Source organism: Larus michahellis, chromosome 3 (assembly GCF_964199755.1).
Source record: "Larus michahellis chromosome 3, bLarMic1.1, whole genome shotgun sequence".
Classification (NCBI taxonomy): domain Eukaryota; kingdom Metazoa; phylum Chordata; class Aves; order Charadriiformes; family Laridae; genus Larus; species Larus michahellis.
The window spans coordinates 82,432,116-82,446,378 of record NC_133898.1 but is presented as its reverse complement, the minus strand read 5'-3'; the positions used below and the strand labels follow the sequence as shown (position 1 = coordinate 82,446,378).

At 40.2% G+C, this 14,263-nt stretch overlaps 1 protein-coding gene across 4 annotated transcripts in view; it reads right to left on the bottom strand.

Moving 5' to 3' along the window:
* Positions 1–272: 272 nt before the first annotated feature.
* Positions 273–14,263, bottom strand: part of PDSS2 (decaprenyl diphosphate synthase subunit 2) — a 121,942-nt gene continuing 107,951 nt past the window's right edge. For 3 of the 4 annotated variants that reach the window (XM_074581006.1, XM_074581008.1, XM_074581007.1), the window contains 2 exons: positions 13,458–13,493; positions 273–2,615 (listed from right to left, as the gene is read on the bottom strand). In XM_074581006.1, the coding sequence (XP_074437107.1) occupies positions 2,457–2,615; positions 13,458–13,493 (195 nt within the window). In that variant the 3' untranslated portion in view covers positions 273–2,456. Of the gene's footprint in view, positions 2,616–12,679; positions 13,004–13,457; positions 13,494–14,263 lie in introns of those variants that run through there. The other variant, XM_074581005.1, reaches the window with a different exon arrangement.

The following is a 14,263-nucleotide window of genomic DNA, read 5'->3' as shown; positions in this document are numbered from 1 at the left end:
TAGAGGTGGGTGGGGAAAAGGAATCAAGGACATAAAAATAAAATCAGAGCAGCCTTAAGGTTCCACCATTGATCAGAAATTGTATAAGGTGGATGGGGTATATGAATACACAGCAGTGATTAATTGGCCAAGAGTTTGATAGAGGGGTATAATATTTTGCTTGTAATTTACCTGGAGGAAATGAGACAACAAAAATTTCTCAATAATTACAGGCAAATATCTTAAATATAAGATTACTTGATAATATTGGTAAGGGACTTTTTTTTTTTTTTAAATTCAGGTTAAAGAATAGTTTAAGAGCAATCAGAACTTTCTGGTGATAAAATACAAAAAAGGGTCATTAATTTTTGCTGATTTGCCTTTATTAGTAAAAAGTACAAATAAAAGAAATTGTACTTTCACGAAGAACTAAACCAGGCTTACACAGTTTTGCAATATGTTTGATATTTCTTTCGCACAACTGAGGTGACTGAGGGGAGATGGCTCAGAGTATCTCCAGCAGACTCAAGCTTCTTGAAGTCCTAAATCATTATGAACCCCTTAGCGTAGATGTAAGACAAAGAAAAGATGACGTATGGCTCCTAACCAGAGCCAAAAAAAGCTGAAATATGGCTCTGGTTGAATGTAGGTATTTCTTTCAAGCACATGTTTTACATTAGCAGAACTTCAGGGAACTTGCAGGTAAAAACGTATGGTGGTTAGCTAAGGCAGATCCCTCTGCCTGCCACTGCCTGGGCCACGCTTCTCCGTGCTCCTCTTCTGTCTCCAGCCTTCCTGCTGCAGCAACAGCGCGAGCTCAGGCAGGAGCGCCAGAGTCTTGGGAAGAGAGAAAACGCCAGGGCAGGCACAAGAAAGTGCGAGCAAGAAGCAGTCCGGCGTTGAAGCCATTCTCCATCCAGAACAAAGCCAGTCCTGACTTCTGGATGCTGCTCTCATACAAAGATTGTGTCTCAAGGGTGCTTATTATACATGTAATATTATGGTATAATATAGGCATATATTACACAGACTATTATGTACATTATGCAGGATGTATTTTCGGTATATTTTTAGAGGATAGAGTTTTTATTTATATTTTGCATTCGGTGGAATGCAACACGCTGGTCTATGACAAACAAGCTGTGTGACAGGGGGAAGGAGTGCAGGGGGAGAAGGAGGGAGGAGAGAATTTAACAGAAATAACTCCACTTAGTGTTTGAGCGAGCGATGTAATGAAATCTGTTTGCTGTGCTAGCTGTCTCCAGATTGGGCTGTAATTACACCACAGAAGGAAGAAAGGTAGCTGAGTCTCAATCTAGATCATTTATGTAAACTCAGGCTTCTTGTCAACGGCGTTCTCAGATTGCATGCGTGCAAACCACAAAAATCATCTCCTATGAACAAAACAGAGACGGTCTCAAATTGCAGGCTTCTGATACACCTTATATGCTGTCTGTAATTGGACTTTAAAATTCAACACACTGAGGTTCAACACTTCTCCAGGATTTTCTGCATTTTATTCAGCGCGGTGAAAGACTGTACTCACAGAAGAGCATTCCTTCTTCCTTTCTGCCAAAGGCCGATGTCTAGCCTTACAAATTAACATTTATTTGGCTTAAATGAACACAAGTGTCACAAACCTGGGAAATTCTTTTGTGTAAGACTGTGTTGAAACAAACGGCTTGATCTGAGGGAGAGATATTCCCTCCCCTAGGAGAGTTGGAAAAACCTCATTCTTTGACCCAGAGCAACATATTTTATACGCACAGTGTAAAACCCAGGCAGTCACTTCCCTTAACAGAGCCAAATTAATATTTGATTAAACATTTCAAAGCTCCTACTTACCATGCTTGACACATTTTCTCAGCAAGTTTCTCAAATACGGAAAGCATTAGGCACAGGGTAATTTTACATTTGAATACATAAAAACAGTGTGAGGAGACATGACTGCGTGCAGAGAGAGAGAGGATTTTTCCCCCATTAATCCCCCGAACTGCCCTTCCCCTTGATTAGCGGGTACATTAATTCCCGGCTCCGGCAGCTGGCTCTCTCTGGGCAGGTTTGAGCGGGTTTCTTGTGACACCTGGATCTTCACACCCCTCCATCCCTCCCTCCATCCCTCCTTCGGGCAGGAAAACCACCGGCCTCCGCCCTGGCGCCGTCCCCGCCGGTGCCCAATCAATACCGACTTATTTCCTGTCCATTTGCTGAGGTCACGGAAACGGGACTCATTAATTATTTCTACCAGTGCAGCCTCAAGTGCGCTTCTGGCACGACAAGCGAAAGCCGGCTGTGACCTTTTTTTTCTTCCTCCTCCCGAATTTTGCTGGTGGCAGCGGCAGCTGGCGTGTGTCCCTCCGTCAGGATGGGACGGACGAGGTGACCAGCGGTGCGGGGCATCGTCAGTGGCATCGCTGGTGTCCCCACCAGGTTGCTCCCACCCGTGGAGGGAGAGCGGCTCCTCCCGGGGCGGCGGGTCAGGGAAACCTGGTCACGGCGTAGACGATGTTGGCCAAGGCAGCCCTGGCCTCAGAGGGAGGGAAGCGCTCCAGGGCCGCCAGCGCTCTGTTTCCGTGGCAGCGGCAGAGGTCGATGGCAGAAGTCACACCTTTGCCAGCCTTGATGGCTTCCTGCAGCTGTCAGAAAACACAGGCACAACGGGGTGGGTTTCGGCAGTGCTGGCGCGCACAATTATCTCCGAGAGCCCAGGGCTCCCGCCGCCCCTTCCCGAGGTAAAGGCAAGAACCGAAGCCGTCAGACAAAGCTCTCGAAATATTCTCTGCTGCTCCATTTTGGCTCCCTTCTACAACAGAACTGCAGGTAATTTAAACTGCATCAAACATTACTTCATCACCTGAAAGATGCCGGCTCTCCAAAGGGCCGAGGAAAAAAAAAAAAAAAAAAAAAAGACTGTTGAAATATCTGGGCATTTCATACCTAGGCCACTGCCTGAGAGCTTTTGTGCAGAACTGGCAGACCAGCAGCTCACTCGCTCCCTCGTTTTCTGCAGCAAAAAAACCTGGATTTTATGAATACCGATTCCATCCCCTGTTTTTGGAAACAGGCACAGGGTGACACACGTTGAACTCTATTTATATACCATATGATTACATTTGCTACAGTGGACAAAAGCAAATTCTGTCAGTAAAATGGGATGTGTTAAACTTTATCGTACTGAGCTATATCCATGCAAACTCAATCTTCTCAGTAAGGCTAGGGAATTTGACAATGGCTCAGAGATACCTCATATGAGAAAGAAAATATTTTCATGGAATAAGAAATATTTCATAGCAAGCTGCTGGCAAGATTTGGCACCTAAAAAACTTGGGTAAATGACAGGTTAAATCGCTATGAAATAATACAAACAAATATGTCAAACAAAACATGTTGTTTTTTCCCAGTACCTCGATTTAGCTGAAGCTCTAAATAGTAATCACATTTATTAAGGACTTTTAAAAAATTACTATTTTTTCCTGGACAGCATCATGAGACTGTCATGAAACAAACACAGGTGTCCCCAGACCAACTCCAGCCTGATGCCTCACGCCAGAGCCTGGGAACCAAGGCCAGGTGGATCTTTGGGATTTGATTATCCCAAAAAGCATGACAGCATTTCATCATCTTTAATGTGTCCCACCTGGCTTTCATAGATGGGTTACATCGCCGAATCGGCTTTTTAAAAAAGGGCTTTTCTTGAACACAGATTATCTACTGTAACTAATTATACAGTGGTTTATAAATGATGTTTTCCTCCAATACACAGCCCAATGCCCCAATTCATTTACAAAAGCCTCAGTATAACCTTATCTATGTAGTTTAAATCACGTAAAAATATCTAAGCCATGACCAAATTGTTAGTCACCCATTTTTACAGATACTTGCATTCACCCAGAATGAATGACATTTCTTATCTGAATACAAACCGAAGTGGGCTCATTATTTGTAAAGATGAAATTAGCTGAAAGCATATTACAGCACTTGAGTGTTCCAGTCCCAGTTCATAAAAATTTTATTCTCCACTTCAGTTAGAATCTTCCCGCACTGTGCGCTGGAAAGGAACTTGCCCGGAGGCATAAATGCATTGCACAGTTAATTCAACACGTCTTCTAACGAATGGGAATCAGCCATACAACCACAGCTCTACAGCAAAGGCGGGGACAGGTGAGGTGAGGTACGGTACGCTGCCAGCGTGAAAAGGTGTTTCTTCCCCCTTCCCTGAGGCACACCTTTGCGAGATGGTAGAACCCACGCACCTCGAAGCAAACTCTGCCGATTTGCTAAAGCTCATTAAAAAGGTTTCACGTACCTGGTAATACTCATGCAAGTATATACTGAGACGTAAACAGGAAAGAAAATAGCTCCTAAATAGTCTTCAAACTGGTCAAAGATGGGAGGAGCTTAGCTTAAGCATATATGATTGCATAGATGTACTCTGACTTACTTGTAACACCAAAATCTGGAAAGGGGGAGAATTCTAATGCAGGGACACAATCCATTTACACGCTTGTCTTGTGTAAGCCCTTAGACACACGTAGCGCCTTGAAGCCAAAACAATTGCAAAGCTCGTGTCAAACTATGTGCAGAGGAGTCACTATACAAAAATCCAACTAATCCGCTACTCAATGTTTCCAAGCAAAAGTTCAAGGAACCTCAAAATGAGAAATTATTGCTCATAGGGCAATCTCCTTCCTCAGCTCTTCAGTTAGAGATCATCCTACGTAATGAACGATTTACAGTCCTTAAAACCTTCTGTGGTTTATATTCCATTTGCAGAATCAGCTGGGCAATTCAAATAAGCGTACACTGAGGGCAAACCAGTCCAGATTAACCAGACGGCACACGACCTCTACCTCAGCTGGGGTTGTAAAAGAAGGTTTTGGGGGAAGAGTACAAACTGGGCTTCTTGTAGTCGGACAATTATTAGAGAAATACAGGATATAACTCCACAGGAAACCAGGCTTCAGTAGTGCTGCTGTATGCAAACCCCCCTAATTTAAGCCTTTAGCTGTACTGTCAGTTGTATCACACAGTTACACTTTCACGCTCGTTCTCAATTTTTGAGCTTCAATGATTTTTTGTAATGAACTTCACAAACAAAGTACATTAAAAAAAAATAATCCATGTATCCAGTTTAGATGCTTATTTTTTAATTTCATTTGGATAGGAGCTGCTAATTTTTGAGGCAAATAGAGAAAAGCAAAATGAGCTGCTTCTATTTGTTACTTTATAAACTTTAACTACACTCCCTCATTAATTTCTTCTAAATAAAGGAATCTGCTCTTCTGGTCTCTACTTATATGGCATCATTTTGTGCAAACGTATTTCCACTTGTAGAAACAATTTGATCCATCATTAAAACACAAACTTCTTCAGAGTGGCATTCAATAATTAAAACCGAATACAAGTCAAAAATACAGATTGCTTCGACACACTTTTCTTCAGTTGAACCGCTAGATGCGCTGGAATACTGCGTTTTCATCTTTTGTTCAGACCATTGGCACTCGAGCCCTACTTGACTCTAAAGGTACCAAGAATCTGACAAATCACCAGCTGGGTTTTGGTTATTTAAATTTAGCTTAAAGAACAGTCTTGCAATAGTGCAGCCAAGTTAAGAGTTGGATGGGAAGTGATGCCCCCCCCCCGGCTAACATACCAACACTGTTTTCCTTCAGCACCTTCCGTCTTCCTCAATAAATTCAGATATTGACCAGGCTCGACAGCTTTGCCTGGTACACGTGAAGCTCAGAACCCCAAAGTTTTATGTCTCAAGGTTGCTCTATGAATCTAAGAAAAAGCAACAACATCATCATCTGGGAAAAATGGATACCTGGCTGAGCGTGGAGGACAGAGCACACCCAGAGCCTTGCTCCATTCAGCTGCTCTATCTGCGCTAAGCCCAGCCTCATCCATCTGACGTGCAATGAATTTGTTTTCATTTCTTCTCGTTCCCTACTCTTTGGCTGGAAGGAGGGATGGCTCTGATCAAGAGTTACAGAAGGAGCGAAAGAAAAAACAGGGAGAAAAGAAAGGAGGGAAGCACTGAGGCCTTCTCGACAAATTGCTGGGTGAGAGACTGGGCTCTTATTTCTCCAGCTTCCTCCTTCCCTTCTTGTCACTTTCATCTCTTCAGTCACCTTATAGCAGTAAACCAAGAGGAGGAGAAAGGGATGCTTTCTGAGCCCTTCCAACTTTAAGGCTGCTTTCCACCATCTCCCTCTGCACCTACATGCTCTAGGCATGTCCTGCAAATAGATGGCAAGAAGCTATTGATTGTTCCTTGAAGATTGCCTCTTGGAAAAGAGATTGCCCACCAGAAAGGAGAGTTTTATATCAGCACCTTGGTTTCAAGCTTCCATTTCCTGTCCTTCAGGAGACAACCACAAGCACCAAACAGTTGGAATTGGGACACCTTCCACCCAACCCTCTGAGATTTGCTGGGCCAAGAACAGAATCAAAAACCAGAACAGCAACCACTTTCTATGAAATCTTGGCCTGAGTTCAAGACTGATCTCTGGACTACTTCCATCTCTCACGTTAAAAGCTATTGAACAAAATACAGAGAGAGTTTTGGAGCAAGGACCATGTAACCATATACAGTCTATTCATGGTTCTGGACCTACATGTGGGAACAGAAGGATGCTTACGGATATGAACTTTATTTCTCTGTTCACTGACTGACCCTTCTAACTCCACCATAAAACCAAAAAAGGATATTTGTGTGTCCCATCTCCCTGCTTATAAGCTAGTAAGACATTAAAACTAAGAAATTATTTTCTGCAGTAGAGCATAAGTGAATAATAAAGAGAAACCCTGCGTTGTCTAGGTCTATGGTCTAACCCATACCATATGTATAAAGTTATAGTGAATTCGCATTCCTGCTCATACTTCATAGCATTAACGTTTGGGCTTTTTTATTAAGTATTTAGGCACATTAATACGTAAGGGGCAGTCTACATTTGGATTAACAACCTTAATAGGGTCTACACAGCTTTTAGATTCTACCGATTTGTTATAAACATACAAAGAGTAATGAAATGGTGATGATGGTGAATCTCAAACCAACTGCTAGTTTCACATATGGTACTAAATGGTCATCCAACAGAAGTTGCCTCTAACCAGATTTGACTATATTCAACTAGATTCAAATCAATGACCAACAGGCCGAGAGGTCCACATCCTGTTTTTCTGATGTTTCAACTATATTCTTTTTCCTTCATAGTTATACACATGCATATTTTTTTCTTGAAGCAGTGTGTCCTTGCAGCAAAGATCATCAACCACTTCTTGGGCTGTGTTAACAAGTGTATTCAGCAAGAAATTACTGCCCCCTATTTGGGGCTTGTGGGATCATGTCTGGAGTGTTGTGCCCAATTTGGGGCTCCCCAGTAAGTGAAAGCCATTGCCATACTGCAGCAAATGCAGTGGGAGGCTACCCAGATGATACGGGGCCAGAGCGGCACATGGTCTACAAGGAAACGCTGGGAATTGCTTAGTTCAGCCTTAAGAAGAGAAGGCTGGTTTTGCTGTCCCAACCATCTCATGGGCAAGTGCAGAGGAGTCAGAACTGGACTCTTCTCAGAGGTGTACCTGGAAGAGATGAGAGGCAAAGGGCACAGGTTGCAGCACGGGAAATGCTGATAAGACCCAAGGAAATTCTTCTCCGCTGGGAGGGAGGTCAAGCACTGGAACAGGTTGCTGGGGTTGGCTGTGAAATCTCTGTCCTTGCAGATACTCAAAACTCAACTGAGCAAACCCATACCAGCTCTGCACTGAGTGAGAGGTGGGAACAGACATGCCCCAGAGGTCCCGTCCAACTTAAATTATTGTATGATTCTGTGAATAAAGTAGAGTTCAAAGTACTATGTTTCCTAGTCTCTTCGTTTTAAAAAGGCAAAGAGAAAATTTCTCATCCATACCACAGCAGTTAATTATTTGCCTTTCAGACCAACTCTTCTGGATTGCGGTTGGACAAAATGGATTGTCTGAGCGCAGCGAGAGGTCAAAGAGGCAAGCTAGGGACCGCTGGATTTTGGAGACTGAAGAATTAAAGCAGACAAAAATTAAGCAGGTGTTCAAGTACAAAGACAACTAACTTCAAATATTCCCTGCTGAGATATTTCTGCCTTATTTCCAAGCCAAAGGAGAGAAGATTCCTTTCAGAGAGCTCTACCTGTAGGGAGCAACAAATTTTTGGGGGGAAGGCACCCTGAAAACGTGGTGAATATTTTGGCTGTACTAGACTTCATGCACAAAGGGAGAATGAGAACACTGAAATTCTTAATTATTTTTTTTCCCCAACGGTCAAACTTAGGATTAATTAACAAGTAAATTCAGATTTTTTTTGGTTGTTTTAGAAGAAAATCCCAAGCAGCCAGATTTCTTATATACTGAAATCTTCATTCTCTCTGATCTTGAAGCGAGTTAAAACATCCTGTATTTCTGAAGTGCACAGCACTCATTGAAACAAAAAGAAAGTCCAAACCACAAAATTTAAATCGATCCGTGACTGAAAAATGCTCTGTTTGCAGTGTTCTGCATTAGCTTTTCTAAATTTGTTTTCTCTTTTGTGGAAACACTGTGTTCAATAAGCACCGATGTTTGAGACTGCTGAAATGCTACCTTGAAAAGGCACCAACATGTTTCACAGCTAGTAGATCAACTTTGTCAATTTTTTCCTTTGTTTTTTTTCAAGTACCTTGGAACGTCTCAGCATCTGCTCTCGCAGTTTTTATGGCTGGACACAGGGTTATGCTCTTCCTTCTCAAAATGGGCTGGACAATCATTTAAATGCATCACTTCCTAACGTCGTAAGATACATTTACTTTTTAAAAATCTTTGTTGGCTATGTATGTAGAATGATACACCGCTCGAAACTGCAGCAGTAAAAGTATTTAGCCAATATTTTCTTAGAAACTTTTTCTATATAAAAGGTAAAGAAATGCATCTTTAAAGGGCATAAACACCCTGTAGAAACTTCCATGAGTAGTACCACTCAGTTGACAAACAGAAAAATTCTCTTTTTCCTTAAACTCAAAACCACCCTACCTAGGAAGAGACCAAATCCGGAGAGAGTCACCCCCGGCAGCAGAGGAAAGATGGCTGCTTACGGGGAACGCCGCTACTCCAGCTGTTATGCAGTTCTTGTAGTGCACTGTGCCAAAAAAATTACAAGTCATCCCGAGACACTGATTGATTGTACGGACCCTTTAATATTTTAGAAGAGACATCAACTCCTCCTCCTTACGCCTTTCCATGTCTTTCACAATGAACTTAACAAGGCCCACTAGCTTTTAAAGCTAAAAAATGGTAGTTAAGTGATGCCTTTTTACCAAAAAGTATGACTTTCTTAAATCACATTAATGCAAATAGTGATTGTTAACTGTCATCTTAGAATACACAAGCAATTAACTTGATATTTATGTTAAAAGATGTGACAGTTGTTTGCTTTAACAAAACAATAGTTGTGCTGGATTCTCACCTCAAAGCAGCCACGGAAAATACCCACTCATTTAAAACAAAGATGCAAGTGATTATTGGTACCGGATGTACACTTTTGATTACTCAGATATGGTTAATTCCAACAGAGGAGAAAATTGCTTCTTCTGAATGGTTTTGGCAACTTTTGTAGTATTACTAACACGGCAAGAAAAATCCCACCTATATTCATTAAATCTCTGACCATTCCTTTTTTTTTTAATACAGATAACAAAAGGAACTAATGGCAGTGGCTGCTCCAAAACAAACAAGGCACATTTTCACGGAAACCTGCCACATCTACACATCATAAACATCTACAAACAACAAACCTCTGATTTTAACTCTTTGCTGCATTTCAGGAGCCAGGCAACTCTTGCTAATGCGTGGCACTGTGTTATTGTCATTTATCAGTTGCATGACAGTAGGCTACCACCGAGAAACCCCCTTGTTTCCAGATGTGACCTTTCCCATTATTCTTCTCTCTTGCCAACCATATAGGAAGTCAAGACATTAGTGCCGTGCAGCATATGAATGGCTGGACCTACCACTTCTTGACTCATGTGAGTTCCAGTTCTGTACAAAACCGGCTCCCTGCGTTAACATCACGCACGGTGTTTCATGCACAAACCAACAAAGTCAGTCACGACATACTACGCTCATGTACCAAGTTTCCCATGTCGGTTTGGATGAAAGGCCTCTATAACACACAGCAGAACAAATGGACAGGGTGACATTAAAAAAATCCAAAACAAAACAAAGAACTTTTGCTACATTCTCTTTCACTTGACTTAATTTGTCTTTTCTAAATATTGCATTTAGAAAAAACAAAAAATCCTTGCAGTAGCATACTCGTCGGCTGCAAAATACAGGATTTATTTCTTTATTTAGCCTTATCTTACAATTTTTCTAGAGCTTTAGCTAGAAAACAAAAATTATTCCTAGCTTACTTGTGTTACTAGTTGTGCCTTCGTTACACTCATTTAACAAGTCCGTATAATGCCAAGCACCATTAAGGCCTCGACTTCAGTGGAGAGTTTTTAATCAATATTATAAAATAGGAACAATTAAATTGAGAATCTCAACTTGTTGTTTTAGAATTGCACAGCTTATCTTGCATGCAAAGTAGATGTAAGATGGATAAAAGCTTTTTGATTTTAAAAAGTCTGAGATTTTTGCCAAAATTTCACATGAAAATGAAGGTGACAGGAAAGTTACTGTCTCTTTTAATGACATATGTGAATTTTGTCCCTGCCATATATTTGTACTTTCTCTTTTGTCACCTGAGAAACACCATTAAAACAGAGCTGAAACCTCATCTTCATCTCTGGAAGAGACTTTCAAACACCACACTGATGGATCAATAATTTGTCTGGTTGCGGTGTGATGGTGTAGGAAAAAAAGAGCGAAACATTCAGATACTAATGTGAGAAAAATATATTCAGAAACACAGACCTTAAAATAAACCTTTTGTGATATCGAAGTCCTTTAGATAAAAAGATTGAGAAAAGCTGGGAGAAAAAAAAAAAACTAAAAAATTTTGCAGAACATAGTGACCTTATTGACATGACAGTCTCAGACCTCATTAAATTAATAGAAAGTTTTTCACGACTATTTTTATGTCAGAGCCCTCACTAAATTTACTAATACCATCTTGATATATTTTTGTCAGTGAAAAACATCAGGGATACCATTCGAATACTACATGCATCAAAGGAACAATTCAAAATTCTTGAGCAGTCTCAAAACTGAAATAAAATAAGACCCCTGCCTTTTAAGGAGGCATGTTAAATGGGTGGATCTCAATTTCTCAAATCAAATTTACTTTCAGTCATTATTTTAATTGAAAGCCACAGTGAGTAAGGTAAAATATTCTTAAGCAGGCTAAACAGCTAACAATTTTTGTATACGTGTATTTATGCATTCAACTAAAGTAACAACATTTTAATCTCAATTAAGCGGCACACTGAAGTTCATAACAAAAATTAAGAGAACAACAATAATACAAATTTTCAGAAGTTCTACAGCCAGTTTTGGTGACCTTGGCTTTTACAAAATTAAAGAGGAGATGTTTCAGAGACTCCATGAGAAGCAAGTCCCCAGATTTGATTAGGAATGTTAAAGTAATTCTAGCAACTGAATAGAAAGATGAGAGGGGACCTTGACGCTGGGAAGAAAAGACTGAACAAATGTGCAAAGCACAGACTCTGGTGGAGTAGAAATAAAGACCACACAGCAAAGGGCAAAAACCAAAACAGTAATTTGTACTGCACAACGTGTCTTCTAATTGGCTGTGTGCAGGTACCGTGTCCAAGCTACTGTGAAGGGATGAGCTACAGGTTACCGGGTTCATTTAGCATGGATGTAACTAACGACCACTTTTATTTTAAATGAAGAAACATAGAAGAGAGGGACATGACATCCCAGTTTTGAGACCGATTTCTACAAAAACCCAAAGTTGATTATAGTTTGAGCTCACAAAAACCATGGAGAATTTTTCACTATCATTACTAAACTCATAATATCTGTGCTTATGTAAGAGATGACTACTTGGAGCTAGTAAAATGACATGCTTCCTGGCTGAAGTCAACTGCACAAAATACAACACTTGAAGAAGGGCTTTTCCCCTTCCTTTCCTTTTATAGTGTGCCTAGCCAACTTGGACACTTGAATAACTTTTTCAATTTAATCAGAAGGATCCAAATTTAAGTCAAAATACAGAATACACTGATAAATATTTAATTCAGTAAAACAATTTTAGATTTTTTTTCCTTTTTTTTTTTTAATTATGGAAATTACATTGGGCAGATCACAATTGTAACAATTAAAAGGAGAAAATCCATTCTGGACTTACAAAAGCATGTAGCCTAACTTAAACATTCACAGAAGTGTCTCGCATACTCAGACGTATTTGAAGAAGAAAATTAGTGCTCTCAGTGGTGATTTAGAAAGTCACAGCTGTATCAGATTCTTCTATTGTAGAAAAAAACGAAAAGCACTGATTTTAAATAGCATGCTAAGGTTGAGACCTTTTTTATGGTCTAACAGAAAGGAAGGACAGGGAGCTTTTTTAATAATCCAAATTACAAATTTTTTTAATATAGTATAATTATAACAAAAAAGTTTGACCTGTACCTGTGTGTTAGCCTTACGTACTAGCAGCAATCAGTCATAGCTGTAACACTCTTCAGGCCCCAGTTCAAGAAGCAATTCTCAATCACGTGTGTGGCTCAATTTATGTATTATTTCCCATTGACGCTGGAGATGACTAACTGGTCCCTCATGATCTACTTAAGACTCGGAACAAGTCAGGCTCGTGCTCAGTGAGCGAGTTGGGGACATAACCTCATCCTCTGTCTCCACCACAAGAAAGCTGTGCTCCAGTATTTAACCAGGGGAACCTTCTCAGCCATCTCCTGCAGCTCTCCAAGAGCTTTATGGTGTCCCAGCTACTTTCAGCAGCTAAGCTAATTAGTTCAGGTCTGCCTTTACTATAGAGCAGTCCCAGTAGCAAATGCAGTGGTGACTTCGCTAAAAGCTGTAACGGGGACTGGAAGAAACACAAATTACTATTAAACGTGTGTGTGCATGTTTTTTAATAGATGGCACGGCATTAAGGTGAGATAAAAAAATGTAACGGCATACTCGATCAATATAGAGAGACCACTGATAGGAGCTAACCTGCAAATGACTGCAGGAAAAAGACAACAGCAAAAGCCATCAGAAGTCTGGTTTCAAAACCAAGTTTGGGTAATTAAATGGAATGAATAATGGCAAAAATGATTATTAAATAGCTACATTTGATACTTACAGTACAGCTGGCTGTTACTAGCTTTTTAACATCAAGGAATTGCACAAGCCATTCTCTCTGTCTCTCCATATACACATGCACAAATTATAACTTGACTTTAATAAGGAAGTTTCTCTCAACTGTCAAGAATATCCTTGAAAATATTACAAGAAACATTAAAAATAATAAGCAGACTTAAATATAATTTACCAACCTTCTTGTAGTCCATTTTATTTCCTTTTCCTTGTGCCTTAAAGAGAAAGAGAAATTTTATATAAGACATTACACACTGCAAAGAGTTGCAAGAATAGAGAATGCAATTAAGGTAGCTACTACTTTAAACATAACCAACTTTCATTAGGAATCCGATATAGAAAAACTCAAAATACAACCAAACGTGTTACCAGCTTATACAACATGGTTCTTCTGGTTCAGGTAAGAGCTACAGATACTCAATGTAATTTTTAGGATTTTTATTAACTTGTAGTTAAACATTTGTTGAATCCAAAATTATTTTGTCTTAAGAAATCTTGCTGTTTTCATCAATTAATCTCTCCCATGAGATTCTGAAATAAACTATGTTTTGTATCAGTAATAACAGGATTTAATGTCTTAAAAAGAGAAACCTCCCTGTATCTATAGTGATTTGCATGCAGTTAATAGTCTAGAGCTCTCAAAAGCGGATGTCAGGACCATGTCAGCGCTATTAGACCTAGGTTAGATATGCTAATTGTGCCTTTGGTTTAGAATTGTATTTAAGCATAGAGCACCACCCTTTACTTAGGCAGCAGATACATACAACCTATGACTCCAAGCACATTCAGAAAGAAGCATGAATAAATTTCAAATTTCTTGTTGCCCAGATGCAGAAAGTATGTAGACCAAATTCCTCAATTTTGTCACAGAGTGATGTAGAAAAGAAGATGTCTATGTCTTTCTCACCCAGAGACCCAGAGCATTCCCGCTTAACCAACCTGAAGCCCTTTTCTCAGGTCAAATCTAGCTGTGTCATTATCACCT